General features: G+C 50.1%; 1 protein-coding gene across 2 annotated transcripts in view; it reads left to right on the plus strand.

Moving 5' to 3' along the window:
* CSTPP1 (centriolar satellite-associated tubulin polyglutamylase complex regulator 1) overlaps positions 1 to 18,609 on the plus strand; it is a 154,493-nt gene that overhangs the window by 86,300 nt on the left and 49,584 nt on the right. For both annotated transcript variants that reach the window (XM_073659556.1, XM_073659555.1), the window contains 2 exons: positions 1,545 to 1,630; positions 1,849 to 2,044. In XM_073659556.1, coding sequence (XP_073515657.1) covers positions 1,545 to 1,630; positions 1,849 to 2,044 — 282 coding nt within the window. The remainder of the gene's footprint in view (positions 1 to 1,544; positions 1,631 to 1,848; positions 2,045 to 18,609) is intronic.

Genomic DNA, 18,609 nt, shown 5'->3' on the forward strand with positions numbered 1-18,609 from the left:
GTCATGAAGATGGAATAATGTCCAAGTCTTGAAATGCCTAAAAAAAGTTTTGCAGTATCTCACAGGCTGCCGAGAAACAGCAGTCAGTATGTCGTTATTAGGGGACACATGGTGCAGGAGTGTACATAGAGGTGAGGGGGGCCCATAGCAGACTAAAGGATGAGGCCCGCAGCCGGTGCTGAAGGCCCACCTGAGACACCAGAAGCCTCTTCCTCAGGAGCCTCTTCTGTTCTGGCCCATCGGCCACATCCAGCATCTTTATGCACGTGCATTTTCTTACTGCAGCGGTCACAAGACGTGCAGGGAGCACGAGGCCGGACAGACAGTGTGTACAGGGGGTGTAATAGGCCATCAGGTCAGCACCCAGCTGGAGCGCACACGCCCCGGGGACACCCACGCAGAGCAGCAGACCTCGGTGCTGAGGCTTCAGGCCGTTCCCCAGCGCCCGCAGAGTCACTTCTCACCGGCGGTGACTTCTCTACAGTTTTATATTTGTGGGGCCGAGGGGGATAACAGATTTTTTTTTTTTTACACTTCCTACAAAACTTCAAACAGATCTACAAAAAGCTTTGGAAAAGCACATGAAAGAGGCGCGATGTGCGAGGGACTGTAATGATTTGGCAGCTGTGAGCGTGTTAGGAGCAAAAAACGCTGCCCCAATCGCCTCACGTCTCCAACTTATTACAATGGATTGTATCATCACCAGAAAGCTTTGCTGCCTTTAACTCTTTAGACAATGTCACTTTGCCGTGTGTCCCCCTCAATTTCCTAATGGACAACCCCATTAAAGGGGAACTCCAGCATTGAGAAGTAATCTGACAGATCTCTGCACTGCAGCGCATGGCATTCAGTTCCAGCAGAATCATGATTATCAGCCTTAGTGCACAGTATTGCTCCCACCCATACGAATTAAAGGGCTTCTCTCAAGGTCAGTCTTCAGGAGCACACCGCTCCCCCTGCCTCCCGAGTCCCCGCTTGTCGGGGTCGGTCTTCTCCTGATGATTGACAGTTCAGGCCTCTGACCCAGTCTGCAGTGTCCAGTGCTCCTAGCAGATGCAGCTTTGCTTTGGCTTCAGGACACGCAGAGCTTCACAGCTGTGATAGATGGGAGTCAGGACACACAGAGCATTGCAGCTATGATAGAAAGGTGTCAGGACACAGAGCATCGCAGCTATGATAGAAAGGTGTCAGGACACAGAGCATCGCAGCTATGATAGAAAGGTGTCAGAACACTTAGAGCATCGCAGCTATGATAGAAAGGTATCAGAACACTTAGAGCATCGCAGCTAAGATAGAAAGGTGTCAGGACACAGAGCATCGCAGCTATGGTAGAAAGGTGTCAGGACACAGAGCATCGCAGCTATGATAGAAAGGTATCAGGACACGCAGAGCATCGCAGCTATGATAGAAAGGGGTCAGGACACGCAGAGCATCGCAGCTATGATAAAAAGGGGTCAGGACACGCAGAGAATCGCAGCTATGATCCTCCTCTGCCTGCAGTGGTTGTACCCCCTCAACAGTGTCTGTTTCTCGCTGCTCTCCAGGATTGTACTGATGGACGACGCTATGGACTGCCTCATGTGCTTCTCAGATTTCCTCTATGCCTTCCAGATCCAGTTTTATTTCTCTGGTGAGTATCACACGAGTCTCTCGGGGCCGTCACAAGCCGATTATGTGCCGTTTGTATAGCGATGTCTGTCTCGTGTCTCCGGCCCCTTACAGGAAGTCTTGTCTCCTTGTTTTCGGGGACGGGCCCGCGGGTTTACGTCCGGTGATGTGACGCATGTTGCTCAGTTGGGCGTTGTGTGTGACGTACACATTTCTGTCTGTCCTGTTTTACATATGTAGAGTTTCTGGACAACGCTGCCTCCATCTATCAGGACCTGCTCACCGGGAAGAGCATAAACACGGTTATCGTGCCGACGTCCCGCTCCGCAGCACCCTGCCAGCGGCAGCCGTTCAGTGACAGCGCGTCCCCTGATGGCGTGGACGCCCCACAGTTCTATCAGTGCCTGGAGAACCTATGTGAACGGGAGCGGCCCAGGTAACTGCAGCCATGTAGAAAGCCCAGATGATTTATAGAAGCGCCATGACTGTCCACGGGGTGTGACGTCTGTCCACGGGGTGTGACGTCTGTCCACGGGATGTGACGTCTGTCCACAGGGTGTGATGTCTGTCCACGGGGTGTGATGTCTGTCCACGGGGTGTGATGTCTGTCCACGAGGTGTGACTTCTAGTCCACGAGGTGTGACTTCTAGTCCACGGGGTTTGAAGTCTGTCCACGGGGTGTGACGTCTGTCCACGGGGTGTGACTTCTAGTCCACGGGGTGTGACTTCTGTCCACTCTTCAGGATGTCACGTCTGGTCCACGGGGTGTGACGTCTGTCTACTCCACAGGATGTCATGTCTGGTCCACGGGGTGTGACGTCTGTCTACTCTACAGGATGTCATGTCTGGTCCACGGGGTGTGACGTCTGTCTACTCCACAGGATGTCATGTCTGGTCCACGGGGTGTGACTTCTGTCTACTCTTCAGGATGTCACGTCTGGTCCACGGGGTGTGACGTCTGTCTACTCTACAGGATGTCACGTCTGGTCCACGGGGTGTGACTTCTGTCCACTCTTCAGGATGTCACGTCTGGTCCACGGGGTGTGACTTCTGTCCACTCTTCAGGATGTGACGTCTGGTCCACGGGGTGTGACTTCTGTCCACTCTTCAGGATGTCACGTCTGGTCCACGGGGTGTGAGGGGCACTGCAGGTCAACCTCCCAAGCTCACATTAGCAGTGCTGAGATGCCAGACTCAGGCCATGGGTCATTGCAAAGTGCCGATTCGAGAATGTACCAGGGACAACACAAGAAAAGTTAAGACACCCTGCCTTAAAGGGATCTTGTCAGCCCCCGTCGCTGTTGAACTTCCCGATGACCTTTTACAGCTTTATTCACATAGTCCAGTAATGTTTTTACTGGTTTATGGAACTGCACATATTTCAGTAAAAGGAACCTTTTTGGTTTCTACTGATCCAGGACCAGTCCGGCATTTCCTCCCTGACACTTGTCCGTATTCAGTAGCTGCAGTGACGCCCCCTAGACAGTGATTGACAGCCCCCTACGCATCATTCCCATACAGCGAGGTGCAGTTCTATAAAACAGTATAGACATTAGTGGAGTAAGTGAATAAAGCTGAAAATGGTCATGGGGCAATTAAGAAGTGTCAGGAAAGTTTATATATTCCCTTTTAAAGGGGTTGTCCATGTCTTGTATATTGATGACCTATCCTTAGTATCAGATTGGTTGGTGTTGGACACTTGGCACCCCCACGGCGGTCAGAAATACTCATTATACAGAGGTGGAACAGGACCCCCTCTTACACTGTGAAGTGATCGTTACTGCAGCTCAGCTACTGTACTATAGAAGTGAATGTGATCAGAGCTGCAGTACTGAGAACGGCCACTACATGGAGTACGGCGCTGTGCTGTCCCGTCCCTGTACATTCTGCACATCTGGCCACAGTGGGGGCTGCAAGCGGCTCATCAGAGGGGGTGTTGGACCCACATGGGGGATGAAGTTAAGGTGAAAATTTGCAACCAACACTCAGTTAATTTTTATGGGTATCCGGCGCAGGAAAATCCAATTTGCAAATCAGCCCCAAAAACCACCTGAATCAGTGCAGGATTTCCAATAGATTTGCTGCAGGAATTATCCACAGGAGCTTTATTGCGGCTCCGTGTGCTGGTCTGGAGGCCGCGCTCTACGCCGTACCTGACTCTCGGGTAACGCTCTGTGCTGAGAGCCGGGCACATTCCTCCTATGGGTGTGCCCAGCGCAGCTAGGTAAATACCTGGGTCACATAGCTGTGGCCGCCCTCAGGGGCTCATTGTCAGCCCTGCACCTGCGAGGGTGGGGTGAGGCCAAGAAAAAAGGGCCTGTTTCATTCACAAGAGGTCTGAGCACTTTGTGTAAATCTCCGGCCACTTCTAGTCACTTATCACATACATGAGAGAGGATGAGGAGGCCGAGGGTTGTGTAATGTATGTAGAAGGCATGAAGTGCGGCCGGGACAGCGAGGAGGAGCCGGGAGGTCGGGGCGAGAAGTGTCCATAATATATGATAGCGACAGAACCGAGCAATGAGACGCCGGCTTCTAGATGTGAAAAAGGAGAGTCTGACAATACATTTACTCATTGCTTCTATAGCACCAACACCTGCTGCAGCGCGGTACAGAGATTGTCACTATTCACCTCCCCAACAATGATCACATTGTCATTATTACCAAGCACCAACCACTGAGAAAAAGGATAATTAGCTACACTGTATGCAAAACATGGGACTCGTGGGGCCGAGTGCTGAGGAGCAGAGGGCAGAAAAGTCCCCACCGGTCTGCTGACCCCATAACTGCAGATTCCAGACCTCCTCTGGTCTCATTGCAAAGACTGCGCCCCCTGCCGAGAGCTTCATGGCCGAGCAGCTGCCTGCAGCCGTACGTCACCAAGCACAATGCCAAGCGTCGGATGGAGTGGGGTAAAACCGCCGCCACTGGACTCTGGAGGAGACGTGTTCTGTGCAGTGACGGATCGCACTTCTCTATCTGCGTCTGATGGAGGAGTCTGGGTTTGGTGATTCCAGGAGGACGTTACCCCCTGACTGCATTGTGCCCCCTGTACAGATGGTGGAGGAGGATAATGCTATGGGCTGTTATCAGGGGGGGACCGCGGACCCTCAGCTCCAGTTATGGGAAATCTTCATCTTCAGCACAAGACATTGCGGACAATTGTAGATTCAGCTTTGTGGGAACAGTTTGGGGAAGACCCTCATCTGCCCCCCATGACATCCAGTGCACAAGCTCCATACAGACATGGGGGGAGAACATGAGCAGCCGCACAGAGCCCGGACCCCAACCCCTTTATATAATGGAGACTGTGAGCCTGGACCCCCAACATCAGGATCTAACCCCACAAATGATCTTCTGGGTGAAGGGGAAACATTCCCACAGACGCCTCCAAAATCTTGTAGAAATCCCAGAAGAGGACGACTCCATATTAATGTCTATGGATGTAGATGAGGACAGAGAAGCCCCCGGAGGTGGATGTGGGGGGCACATACTTTTCTCCATATTAATGTCTATGGATGTAGATGAGGACAGAGAAGCCCCCGGAGGTGGATGTGGGGGGCACATACTTTTGTCCATATTAATGTCTATGGATGTAGATGAGGACAGAGAAGCCCCCGGAGGTGGATGTGGGGGGCACATACTTTCCTCTATATTAATGTCTATGGATGTAGATGAGGACAGAGAAGCCCCCGAAGGTGGATGTGGGGGGCACATACTTTCCTCTATATTAATGTCTATGGATGTAGATGAGGACAGAGAAGCCGCCGAAGGTGGATGTGGGGGGCACATACTTTCCTCTATATTAATGTCTATGGATGTAGATGAGGACAGAGAAGCCCCTGGAGGTGGATGTGGGGGGCACATACTTTCTCCATATTAATGTCTATGGATGTACATGAGGACAGAGAAGCCCCCGGAGGTGGATGTGGGGGGCACATACTTTTCTCTATATTAATGTCTATGGATGTAGATGAGGACAGAGAAGCCCCTGGAGGTGGATGTGGGGGGGCACATACTTTCTCCATATTAATGTCTATGGATGTAGATGAGGACAGAGAAGCCCCCGGAGGTGGATGTGGGGGGCACATACTTTTCTCTATATTAATGTCTATGGATGTAGATGAGGACAGAGAAGCCCCCGGAGGTGGATGTGGGGGGCACATACTTTCCTCTATATTAATATCTATGGATGTAGATGAAGACAGAGAAGCCCCCGGAGGTGGATGTGGGGGGCACATACTTTTCTCTATATTAATGTCTATGGATGTAGATGAGGACAGAGAAGTCCCCGGAGGTGGATGTGGGGGGGCACATACTTTTCTCCATATTAATGTCTATGGATGTAGATGAGGACAGACAAGCCCCCAGAGGTGGATGTGGGGGGCACATACTTTTCTCCATATTAATGTCTATGGATGTAGATGAGGACAGACAAGCCCCCAGAGGTGGATGTGGGGGGCACATACTTTCTCCATATTAATGTCTATGGATGTAGATGAGGACAGAGAAGCCCCTGGAGGTGGATGTGGGGGGCACATACTTTCCTCCATATTAATGTCTATGGATGTAGATGAGGACAGAGAAGCCCCTGGAGGTGGATGTGGGGGGCACATACTTTCTCCATATTAATGTCTATGGATGTAGATGAGGACAGAGAAGCCCCCGGAGGTGGATGTGGGGGGCACATACTTTCTCCATATTAATGTCTATGGATGTAGATGAGGACAGAGAAGCCCCTGGAGGTCGATGTGGGGGGCACATACTTTTCTCCATATTAATGTCTATGGATGTAGATGAGGACAGAGAAGCCCCTGGAGGTGGATGTGGGGGGCACATACTTTTCTCCATATTAATGTCTATGGATGTAGATGAGGACAGAGAAGCCCCTGGAGGTGGATGTGGGGGGGCACATACTTTTCTCCATATTAATGTCTGTGGATGTAGATGAGGACAGAGAAGCCCCTGGAGGTGGATGTGGGGGGCACATACTTTCTCCATATTAATGTCTATGGATGTAGATGAGGACCGAGAAGCCCCTGGAGGTGGATGTGGGGGGCACATACTTTTCTCCATAATAATGTCTATGGATGTAGATGAGGACAGAGAAGCCCCTGGAGGTGGATGTGGGGGGCACATACTTTTCTCCATATTAATGTCTATGGATGTAGATGAGGAAAGAGAAGCACCCGGAGGTAGATGTGGGGGGCACATACTTTTCTCCATATTAATGTCTATGGATGTAGATGAGGACAGAGAAGCCCCCGGAGGTGGATGTGGGGGGCACATACTTTTCTCCATATTAATGTCTATGGATGTAGATGAGGACAGAGAAGCCCCCGGAGGTGGATGTGGGGCGCACATACTTTTCTCCATATTAATGTCTATGGATGTAGATGAGGACAGAGAAGCCCCCGGAGGTGGATGTGGGGGGCACATACTTTCCTCCATATTAATGTCTGTGGATGTAGATGAGGACAGAGAAGCCCCTGGAGGTGGATGTGGGGGGCACATACTTTTCTCCATATTAATGTCTGTGGATGTAGATGAGGACAGAGAAGCCCCTGGAGGTGGATGTGGGGGCACATACTTTTCTCCATATTAATGTCTATGGATGTAGATGAGGAAAGAGAAGCCCCCGGAGGTAGATGTGGGGGGCACATACTTTTCTCCATATTAATGTCTATGGATGTAGATGAGGACAGAGAAGCCCCTGGAGGTGGATGTGGGGGGCTCATACTTTTCTCCATATTAATGTCTATGGATGTAGATGACAGAGAAGCCTTCGAAGGTAGATGTGGGGGGCACATACTTTTCTCCATATTAATGTCTATGGATGTAGATGAGGACAGAGAAGCCCCTGGAGGTGGATGTGGGGGGCACATACTTTCCTCCATATTAATGTCTATGGATGTAGATGAGGACAGAGAAGCCCCCGGAGGTGGATGTGGGGGGCACATACTTTCCTCCATATTAATGTCTATGGATGTAGATGAGGACAGAGAAGCCCCCGGAGGTGGATGTGGGGGCACATACTTTTCTCCATATTAATGTCTATGGATGTAGATGAGAACAGAGAAGCCCCTGGAGGTGGATATGGGGGGCACATACTTTTCTCCATATTAATGTCTATGGATGTAGATGAGGACAGAGAAGCCCCCGGAGGTGGATGTGGGGGGCACATACTTTTCTCCATATTAATGTCTATGGATGTAGATGAGAACAGAGAAGCCCCGGGAGGTAGATGTGGGGGGCACATACTTTTCTCCATATTAATGTCTATGGATGTAGATGAGGACAGAGAAGCCCCCGGAGGTGGATGTGGGGGGGGCACATACTTTTCTCCATATTAATGTCTATGGATGTAGATGAGAACAGAGAAGCCCCTGGAGGTGGATGTGGGGGGCACATACTTTTCTCCATATTAATGTCTGTGGATGTAGATGAGGACAGAGAAGCCCCCGGAGGTAGATGTGGGGGGCACATACTTTTCTCCATATTAATGTCTATGGATGTAGATAAGGACAGAGAAGCCCCCGGAGGTGGATGTGGGGGGCACATACTTTTCTCCATATTAATGTCTATGGATGTAGATGAGGACAGAGAAGCCCCTGTAGGTGGATGTGGGGGGCACATACTTTTCTCCACATTAATGTCTATGGATGTAGATGGAGACAGACAAGCCCCTGGAGGTGGATGTGGGGGGCACATACTTTTCTCCATACTAATGTCTATGGATGTAGATGGAGACAGAGAAGCCCCCGGAGGTGGATGTGGGGGGCGCATACTTTTCTGCATATTAATGTCTATGTATGTAGATGAGGACAGAGAAGCCCCCGGAGGTGGATGTGGGGGGCACATACTTTTCTCCATATTAATGTCTATGGATGTAGATGAGGACAGAGAAGCCCCTGGAGGTGGATGTGGGGGGCACATACTTTTCTCCATATTAATGTCTATGGATGTAGATGAGGACAGAGAAGCCCCCGGAGGTGGATGTGGGGGGCACATACTTTTCTCCATATTAATGTCTACGGATGTAGATGAGGACAGAGAAGCCCCCGGAGGTGGATGTGGGGGGCACATACTTTTCTCCATATTAATGTCTATGGATGTAGATGAGGACAGAGAAGCCCCCGGAGGTGGATGTGGGGGGCACATACTTTCTCCATATTAATGTCTATGGATGTAGATGAGGACAGAGAAGCCCCCAGAGGTGGATGTGGGGGGCACATACTTTCCTCCATATTAATGTCTATGGATGTAGATGAGGACAGTGAAGCCCCCGGAGGTGGATGTGGGGGGCACATACTTTCCTCCATATTAATGTCTATGGATGTAGATGAGGACAGTGAAGCCCCCGGAGGTGGATGTGGGGGGCACATACTTTCCTCCATATTAATGTCTATGGATGTAGATGAGGACAGAGAAGCCCCAGGAGGTGGATGTGGGGGGCACATACTTTCCTCCATATTAATGTCTATGGATGTAGATGAGGACAGAGAAGCCCCCGGAGGTGGATGTGGGGGGCACATACTTTCCTCCATATTAATGTTTATGGATGTAGATGAGGACAGAGAAGCCCCTGGAGGTGGATGTGGGGGGCACATACTTTTCTCCATATTAATGTCTAAGGATGTAGATGAGGACAGAGAAGCCCCCGGAGGTGGATGTGGGGGGCACATACTTTCCTCCATATTCATGTTTATGGATGTAGATGAGGACAGAGAAGCCCCCGGAGGTGGATGTGGGGGGCACATACTTTCCTCCATATTAATGTCTATGGATGTAGATGAGGACAGAGAAGCCGCCGGAGGTGGATGTGGGGGGCACATACTTTGCTTCATATTAATGTCTATGGATGTAGATGAGGACAGAGAAGCCCCTGGAGGTGGATGTGGGGGGCACATACTTTCCTCCATATTAATGTCTATGGATATAGATGAGGACAGAGAAGCCCCCGGAGGTGGATGTGGGGGGCACATACTTTCCTCCATATTAATGTCTATGGATGTAGATGAGGACAGAGAAGCCCCCGGAGGTGGATGTGGGGGGCACATACTTTCCTCCATATTAATGTCTATGGATGTAGATGAGGACAGAGAAGCCCCTGGAGGTGAATGTGGGGGGCACATACTTTTCTCCATATTAATGTCTGTGGATGTAGATGAGGACAGAGAAGCCCCTGGAGGTGGATGTGGGGGGCACATACTTTTCTCCATATTAATGTCTATGGATGTAGATGAGAACAGAGAAGTCCCTGGAGGTGGATGTGGGGGGCACATACTTTTCTCCATATTAATGTCTATGGATGTAGATGAGGACAGAGAAGCCCCCGGAGGTGGATGTGGGGGGCACATACTTTTCTCCATATTAATGTCTATGGATGTAGATGAGAACAGAGAAGCCCCCGGAGGTAGATGTGGGGGGCACATACTTTTCTCCATATTAATGTCTATGGATGTAGATGAGGACAGAGAAGCCCCCGGAGGTGGATGTGGGGGGCACATACTTTTCTCCATATTAATGTCTATGGATGTAGATGAGAACAGAGAAGCCCCTGGAGGTGGATGTGGGGGGCACATACTTTTCTCCATATTAATGTCTGTGGATGTAGATGAGGACAGAGAAGCCCCCGGAGGTAGATGTGGGGGGCACATACTTTTCTCCATATTAATGTCTATGGATGTAGATGAGGACAGAGAAGCCCCCGGAGGTGGATGTGGGGGGCACATACTTTTCTCCATATTAATGTCTATGGATGTAGATGAGGACAGAGAAGCCCCTGTAGGTGGATGTGGGGGGCACATACTTTACTCCATATTAATGTCTATGGATGTAGATGGAGACAGAGAAGCCCCTGGAGGTGGATGTGGGGGGCACATACTTTTCTCCATACTAATGTCTATGGATGTAGATGGAGACAGAGAAGCCCCCGGAGGTGGATGTGGGGGGCACATACTTTTCTCCATATTAATGTCTATGTATGTAGATGAGGACAGAGAAGCCCCCGGAGGTGGATGTGGGGGGCACATACTTTTCTCCATATTAATGTCTATGGATGTAGATGAGGACAGAGAAGCCCCTGGAGGTGGATGTGGGGGGCACATACTTTTCTCCATATTAATGTCTATGGATGTAGATGAGGACAGAGAAGCCCCCGGAGGTGGATGTGGGGGGCACATACTTTTCTCCATATTAATGTCTATGGATGTAGATGAGGACAGAGAAGCCCCTGGAGGTGGATGTGGGGGTCACATACTTTCTCCATATTAATGTCTATGGATGTAGATGAGGACAGAGAAGCCCCCAGAGGTGGATGTGGGGGGCACATACTTTCCTCCATATTAATGTCTATGGATGTAGATGAGGACAGTGAAGCCCCCGGAGGTGGATGTGGGGGGCACATACTTTCCTCCATATTAATGTCTATGGATGTAGATGAGGACAGTGAAGCCCCCGGAGGTGGATGTGGGGGGCACATACTTTCCTCCATATTAATGTCTATGGATGTAGATGAGGACAGAGAAGCCCCCGGAGGTGGATGTGGGGGGCACATACTTTCCTCCATATTAATGTTTATGGATGTAGATGAGGACAGAGAAGCCCCTGGAGGTGGATGTGGGGGGCACATACTTTTCTCCATATTAATGTCTATGGATGTAGATGAGAACAGAGAAGCTCCCGGAGGTGAATGTGGGGGGCACATACTTTTCTCCATATTAATGTCTATGGATGTAGATGAGGACAGAGAAGCCCCCAGAGGTGGATGTGGGGGGCACATACTTTCCTCCATATTAATGTCTATGGATGTAGATGAGGACAGTGAAGCCCCCGGAAGTGGATGTGGGGGGCACATACTTTCCTCCATATTAATGTCTATGGATGTAGATGAGGACAGAGAAGCCGCCAGAGGTGGATGTGGGGGGCACATACTTTGCTTCATATTAATGTCTATGGATGTAGATGAGGACAGAGAAGCCCCTGGAGGTGGATGTGGGGGGCACATACTTTGCTTCATATTAATGTCTATGGATGTAGATGAGGACAGAGAAGCCCCCGGAGGTGGATGTGGGGGGCACATACTTTCCTCCATATTAATGTTTATGGATGTAGATGAGGACAGAGAAGCCCCTGGAGGTGGATGTGGGGGGCACATACTTTTCTCCATATTAATGTCTATGGATGTAGATGAGAACAGAGAAGCCCCCGGAGGTGAATGTGGGGGGCACATACTTTTCTCCATATTAATGTCTATGGATGTAGATGAGGACAGAGAAGCCCCTGGAGGTGGATGTGGGGGGCACATCCTTTCTCCATATTAATGTCTATGGATGTAGATGAGGACAGAGAAGCCCCCAGAGGTGGATGTGGGGGGCACATACTTTCCTCCATATTAATGTCTATGGATGTAGATGAGGACAGAGCAGCCGCCGGAGGTGGATGTGGGGGGCACATACTTTCCTCCATATTAATGTCTATGGATGTAGATGAGGACAGAGAAGCCGCCGGAGGTGGATGTGGGGGGGCACATACTTTTCTCCATATTAATGTCTATAGATGTAGATGAGGACAGTGAAGCCCCCGGAGGTGGATGTGGGGGGGTGCATACTTTCCTCCATATTAATGTCTGTGGATGTAGATGAGAACAGAGAAGCCCCCGGAGGTGAATGTGGGGGGGCACATACTTTTCTCCATATTAATGTCTATGGATGTAGATGAGAACAGAGAAGCCCCCGGAGGTGAATGTGGGGGGGCACATACTTTTCTCCATATTAATGTCTATGGATGTAGATGAGGACAGAGAAGCCGCCGGAGGTGGATGTGGGGGGCACATACTTTCCTCCATATTAATGTCTATGGATGTAGATGAGGACAGAGAAGCCCCCGGAGGTGGATGTGGGGGCCACATACTTTCCTCCATATTAATGTCTATGGATGTAGATGAGGACAGAGAAGCCCCCGGAGGTGGATGTGGGGGGCACATACTTTTCTCCATATTAATGTCTATAGATGTAGATGAGGACAGTGAAGCCCCTGGAGGTGGATGTGGGGGGCACATCCTTTCTCCATATTAATGTCTATGGATGTAGATGAGGACAGAGAAGCCCCCAGAGGTGGATGTGGGGGGCACATACTTTCCTCCATATTAATGTCTATGGATGTAGATGAGGACAGAGAAGCCGCCGGAGGTGGATGTGGGGGGCACATACTTTCCTCCATATTAATGTCTATGGATGTAGATGAGGACAGAGAAGCCCCCGGAGGTGGATGTGGGGGCCACATACTTTCCTCCATATTAATGTCTATGGATGTAGATGAGGACAGAGAAGCCCCCGGAGGTGGATGTGGGGGGCACATACTTTGCTTCATATTAATGTCTATGGATGTAGATGAGGACAGAGAAGCCCCCGGAGGTGGATGTGGGGGGCACATACTTTCCTCCATATTAATGTCTATGGATGTAGATGAGGACAGAGAAGCCCCCGGAGGTGGATGTGGGGGGCACATACTTTCCTCCATATTAATGTCTATGGATGTAGATGAGGACAGAGAAGCCCCTGGAGGTGGATGTGGGGGGCACATACTTTCCTCCATATTAATGTCTATGGATGTAGATGAGGACAGAGAAGCCCCCGGAGGTGGATGTGAGGGGCACATACTTTCCTCCATATTAATGTCTATGGATGTAGATGAGGACAGAGAAGCCCCCCGGAGGTGGATGTGGGGGGCACATACTTTTCTCCATATTAATGTCTATGAATGTAGATGAGGACAGAGAAGCCCCTGGAGGTGGATGTGGGGGGCACATCCTTTCTCCATATTAATGTCTATGGATGTAGATGAGGACAGAGGAGCCCCCAGAGGTGGATGTGGGGGGCACATACTTTCCTCCATATTAATGTCTATGGATGTAGATGAGGACAGAGAAGCCGCCGGAGGTGGATGTGGGGGGCACATACTTTCCTCCATATTAATGTCTATGGATGTAGATGAGGACAGAGAAGCCGCCGGAGGTGGATGTGGGGGGGCACATACTTTTCTCCATATTAATGTCTATAGATGTAGATGAGGACAGTGAAGCCCCCGGAGGTGGATGTGGGGGGGCGCATACTTTCCTCCATATTAATGTCTGTGGATGTAGATGAGAACAGAGAAGCCCCCGGAGGTGAATGTGGGGGGGCACATACTTTTCTCCATATTAATGTCTATGGATGTAGATGAGAACAGAGAAGCCCCCGGAGGTGAATGTGGGGGGGCACATACTTTTCTCCATATTAATGTCTATGGATGTAGATGAGGACAGAGAAGCCCCTGGAGGTGGATGTGGGGGGCACATCCTTTCTCCATATGAATGTCTATGGATGTAGATGAGGACAGAGAAGCCCCCAGAGGTGGATGTGGGAGGCACATACTTTCCTCCATATTAATGTCTATGGATGTAGATGAGGACAGTGAAGCCCCTGGAGGTGGATGTGGGGGGCACATCCTTTCTCCATATTAATGTCTATGGATGTAGATGAGGACAGAGAAGCCGCCGGAGGTGGATGTGGGGGGGCACATACTTTTCTCCATATTAATGTCTATAGATGTAGATGAGGACAGTGAAGCCCCCGGAGGTGGATGTGGGGGGGCGCATACTTTCCTCCATATTAATGTCTGTGGATGTAGATGAGGACAGAGAAGCCGCCGGAGGTGGATGTGGGGGGCACATACTTTGCTTCATATTAATGTCTATGGATGTAGATGAGGACAGAGAAGCCCCCGGAGGTGGATGTGGGGGGCACATACTTTCCTCCATATTAATGTCTATGGATGTAGATGAGGACAGAGAAGCCCCCGGAGGTGGATGTGGGGGGCACATACTTTCCTCCATATTAATGTCTATGGATGTAGATGAGGACAGAGAAGCCCCCGGAGGTGGATGTGGGGGGCACATACTTTCCTCCATATTAATGTCTATGTATGTAGATGAGGACAGAGAAGCCCCTGGAGGTGGATGTGGGGGGGCACATACTTTCCTCCATATTAATGTCTATGGATGTAGATGAGGACAGAGAAGCCCCCGGAGGTGGATGTGGGGGGCACATACTTTCCTCCATATTAATGTCTATGGATGTAGATGAGGACAGAGAAGCCCCTGGAGGTGGATGTGGGGGGCACATACTTTCCTCCATATTAATGTCTATGGATGTAGATGAGGACAGAGAAGCCCCTGGAGGTGGATGTGGGGGGCACATACTTTCCTCCATATTAATGTCTATGGATGTAGATGAGGACAGAGAAGCCCCTGGAGATGGATGTGGGGGGCACATACTTTTCTCCATATTAATGTCTATGGATGTAGATGAGGACAGAGAAGCCCCCGGAGGTGGATGTGGGGGGCACATACTTTGCTTCATATTAATGTCTGTGGATGTAGATGAGGACAGAGAAGCCCCCGGAGGTGGATGTGGGGGGCACATACTTTCCTCCATATTAATGTCTATGGATGTAGATGAGGACAGAGAAGCCCCCGGAGGTGGATGTGGGGGGCACATACTTTCCTCCATATTAATGTCTATGGATGTAGATGAGGACAGAGAAGCCCCTGGAGGTGGATGTGAGGGGCACATACTTTCCTCCATATTAATGTCTATGGATGTAGATGAGGACAGAGAAGCCCCCCGGAGGTGGATGTGGGGGGCACATACTTTTCTCCATATTAATGTCTATGGATGTAGATGAGGACAGAGAAGCCCCTGGAGGTGGATGTGGGGGGCACATACTTTCCTCCATATTAATGTCTATGGATGTAGAGGAGGACGGAGAAGCCCCCGGAGGTGGATGTGGGGGGCACATACTTTCCTCCATATTAATGTCTATGTATGTAGATGAGGACAGAGAAGCCCCTGGAGGTGGATGTGGGGGGGCACATACTTTCCTCCATATTAATGTCTATGGATGTAGATGAGGACAGAGAAGCCCCCGGAGGTGGATGTGGGGGGCACATACTTTCCTCCATATTAATGTCTATGGATGTAGATGAGGACAGAGAAGCCCCCGGAGGTGGATGTGGGGGGCACATACTTTCCTCCATATTAATGTCTATGTATGTAGATGAGGACAGAGAAGCCCCTGGAGGTGGATGTGGGGGGGCACATACTTTCCTCCATATTAATGTCTATGGATGTAGATGAGGACAGAGAAGCCCCCGGAGGTGGATGTGGGGGGCACATACTTTCCTCCATATTAATGTCTATGGATGTAGATGAGGACAGAGAAGCCCCTGGAGGTGGATGTGGGGGGCACATACTTTCCTCCATATTAATGTCTATGGATGTAGATGAGGACAGAGAAGCCCCTGGAGGTGGATGTGGGGGGCACATACTTTCCTCCATATTAATGTCTATGGATGTAGATGAGGACAGAGAAGCCCCTGGAGATGGATGTGGGGGGCACATACTTTTCTCCATATTAATGTCTATGGATGTAGATGAGGACAGAGAAGCCCCCGGAGGTGGATGTGGGGGGCACATACTTTGCTTCATATTAATGTCTGTGGATGTAGATGAGGACAGAGAAGCCCCCGGAGGTGGATGTGGGGGGCACATACTTTCCTCCATATTAATGTCTATGGATGTAGATGAGGACAGAGAAGCCCCCGGAGGTGGATGTGGGGGGCACATACTTTCCTCCATATTAATGTCTATGGATGTAGATGAGGACAGAGAAGCCCCTGGAGGTGGATGTGAGGGGCACATACTTTCCTCCATATTAATGTCTATGGATGTAGATGAGGACAGAGAAGCCCCCCGGAGGTGGATGTGGGGGGCACATACTTTTCTCCATATTAATGTCTATGGATGTAGATGAGGACAGAGAAGCCCCTGGAGGTGGATGTGGGGGGCACATACTTTCCTCCATATTAATGTCTATGGATGTAGAGGAGGACGGAGAAGCCCCCGGAGGTGGATGTGGGGGGCACATACTTTCCTCCATATTAATGTCTATGTATGTAGATGAGGACAGAGAAGCCCCTGGAGGTGGATGTGGGGGGGCACATACTTTCCTCCATATTAATGTCTATGGATGTAGATGAGGACAGAGAAGCCCCCGGAGGTGGATGTGGGGGGCACATACTTTCCTCCATATTAATGTCTATGGATGTATATGAGGACAGAGAAGCCCCTGGAGGTGGATGTGGGGGGCACATACTTTCCTCCATATTAATGTCTATGGATGTAGATTAGGACAGAGAAGCCCCTGGAGGTGGATGTGAGGGGCACATACTTTCCTTGTCGTGGTCTCTCTGTACAGATTCTTGTGTCTGGGGGGGATACGTTCGGGGCACAATCTGCTGGGGGCCGCGGTGCCGTGACCCTGATGGCAGTATGATATAAGTCTTTGTATTGCTGCAGCTCCAGCACAATGCCCGGCTCTTCATACTTGTCTCCTTTTATACGTGACCCATGATTCATAGTTGCGGCCTCCTCCTGTGACATGACGGCCATTGCGCGGCCTTTGTACGTGTCAGATTTTTCACTTGTTACATTTCTGCTCCCATAAATCGTTTTGCTTGGTTACAGAATGCTGGATTTGTTTTGACTTCTAGTTGCCGTGGTAACACGGTCGGATTGTTACTTCTGTTATTGGAGATCATTTCTGCGTCTGTTACTGACATTCTATGTGATCGGTGATTACTCCGCTCTCTGCTCCTTCTGCTTTTCCTTTTATGTTGCTTGTCGTGTTTGTGCTGTGGCCTTTTCCATGGAGAGCCGGTCCGTATGTGTCCTGTCCTGCCCGTACTTGTTCACCGCACTGATACAAGTGTCTGATGGAAACCTGCAGCTCTCTGCATATCCATTTTCTGTTTATACGAGAATTAGGTTTCAATCTATGATTTGTCAGTAGTTGCACAATTTTACAGAAATTTTGAAATTTTACAAATGTATAGAGTTTATATTTCACGTTCTGACCTACTCACCCTAATTACTGGTCATGAAAGAATATCCTCTCTCTCTACAATCCATATTGACTGTAAACGCCGGGCTCATCTTACTGCCAAACCAGTACACCAGTGCCTCCACCCTGTGCCTGTCCGCACTGCAATATAAACTTAACCATCTCATCCACCAGGGATAAATGCCAAGTCAGAATCCTGTCTACCACCCTACCTGTCCTCTCCACAGTACTGCACTGTCCTACATCTCCTCCTCATCTGTCTACCACCTACCTGTCCTCTCCACAGTACTGCACTGCCCTACATCTCCTCCTCATCTGTCTACCACCTACCTGTCCTCTCCACAGTACTGCACTGCCCTACATCTCCTCCTCATCTGTCTACCACCTACCTGTCCTCTCCACAGTACTGCACTGCCCTACATCTCCTCCTCATCTGTCTACCACCTACCTGTCCTCTACACAGTGCTGCACTGCCCTACATCTCCTCCTCATCTGTCTACCACCTACCCGTCCTCTCCACAGTGCTGCACTGCCCTGCATCTCCTCCTCATCTGTCTACCACCTACCTGTCCTCTACACAGTGCTGCACTGCCCTATATCTCCTCATCTTTCTACCACCTACCTGTCCTCTCCACAGTGCTGCACCGCCCTACATCTCCTCATCTGTCTACCACCTACCTGTCCTCTCCACAGTGCTGCACCGCCCTACATCTCCTCATCTGTCTATCACCTACCCTTCCTCTCCACAGTGCTGCACAGCCCTACATCTCCTCCTCATCTCATCTCTACCACCTACCCCTCCTCTCCACAGTGCAGTGCTGCACTGCTCTACATCTCCCCCTCATCTATCTACCACCTACCGTCCTCTCCACAGTGCTGCTCCACCCTACACCTCCTCCTCTTCTCTATCTACCACCTACCTGTTCTCTCCACAATGCTGCACCGCCCTACATTTCTTCCTCATCTGTCTACCACCTACCCGTCCTCTCCACAGTGCTGCACCGCCCTACATCTCCTCCTCATGTCTACCACCTACCCGTCCTCTCCACAGTGTTT

This window comes from Phyllobates terribilis, unplaced genomic scaffold (genome assembly GCF_046119375.1).
Source record: "Phyllobates terribilis strain yellow unplaced genomic scaffold, ASM4611937v1 Scaffold_13__5_contigs__length_258822181, whole genome shotgun sequence".
NCBI lineage: Eukaryota > Metazoa > Chordata > Amphibia > Anura > Dendrobatidae > Phyllobates > Phyllobates terribilis.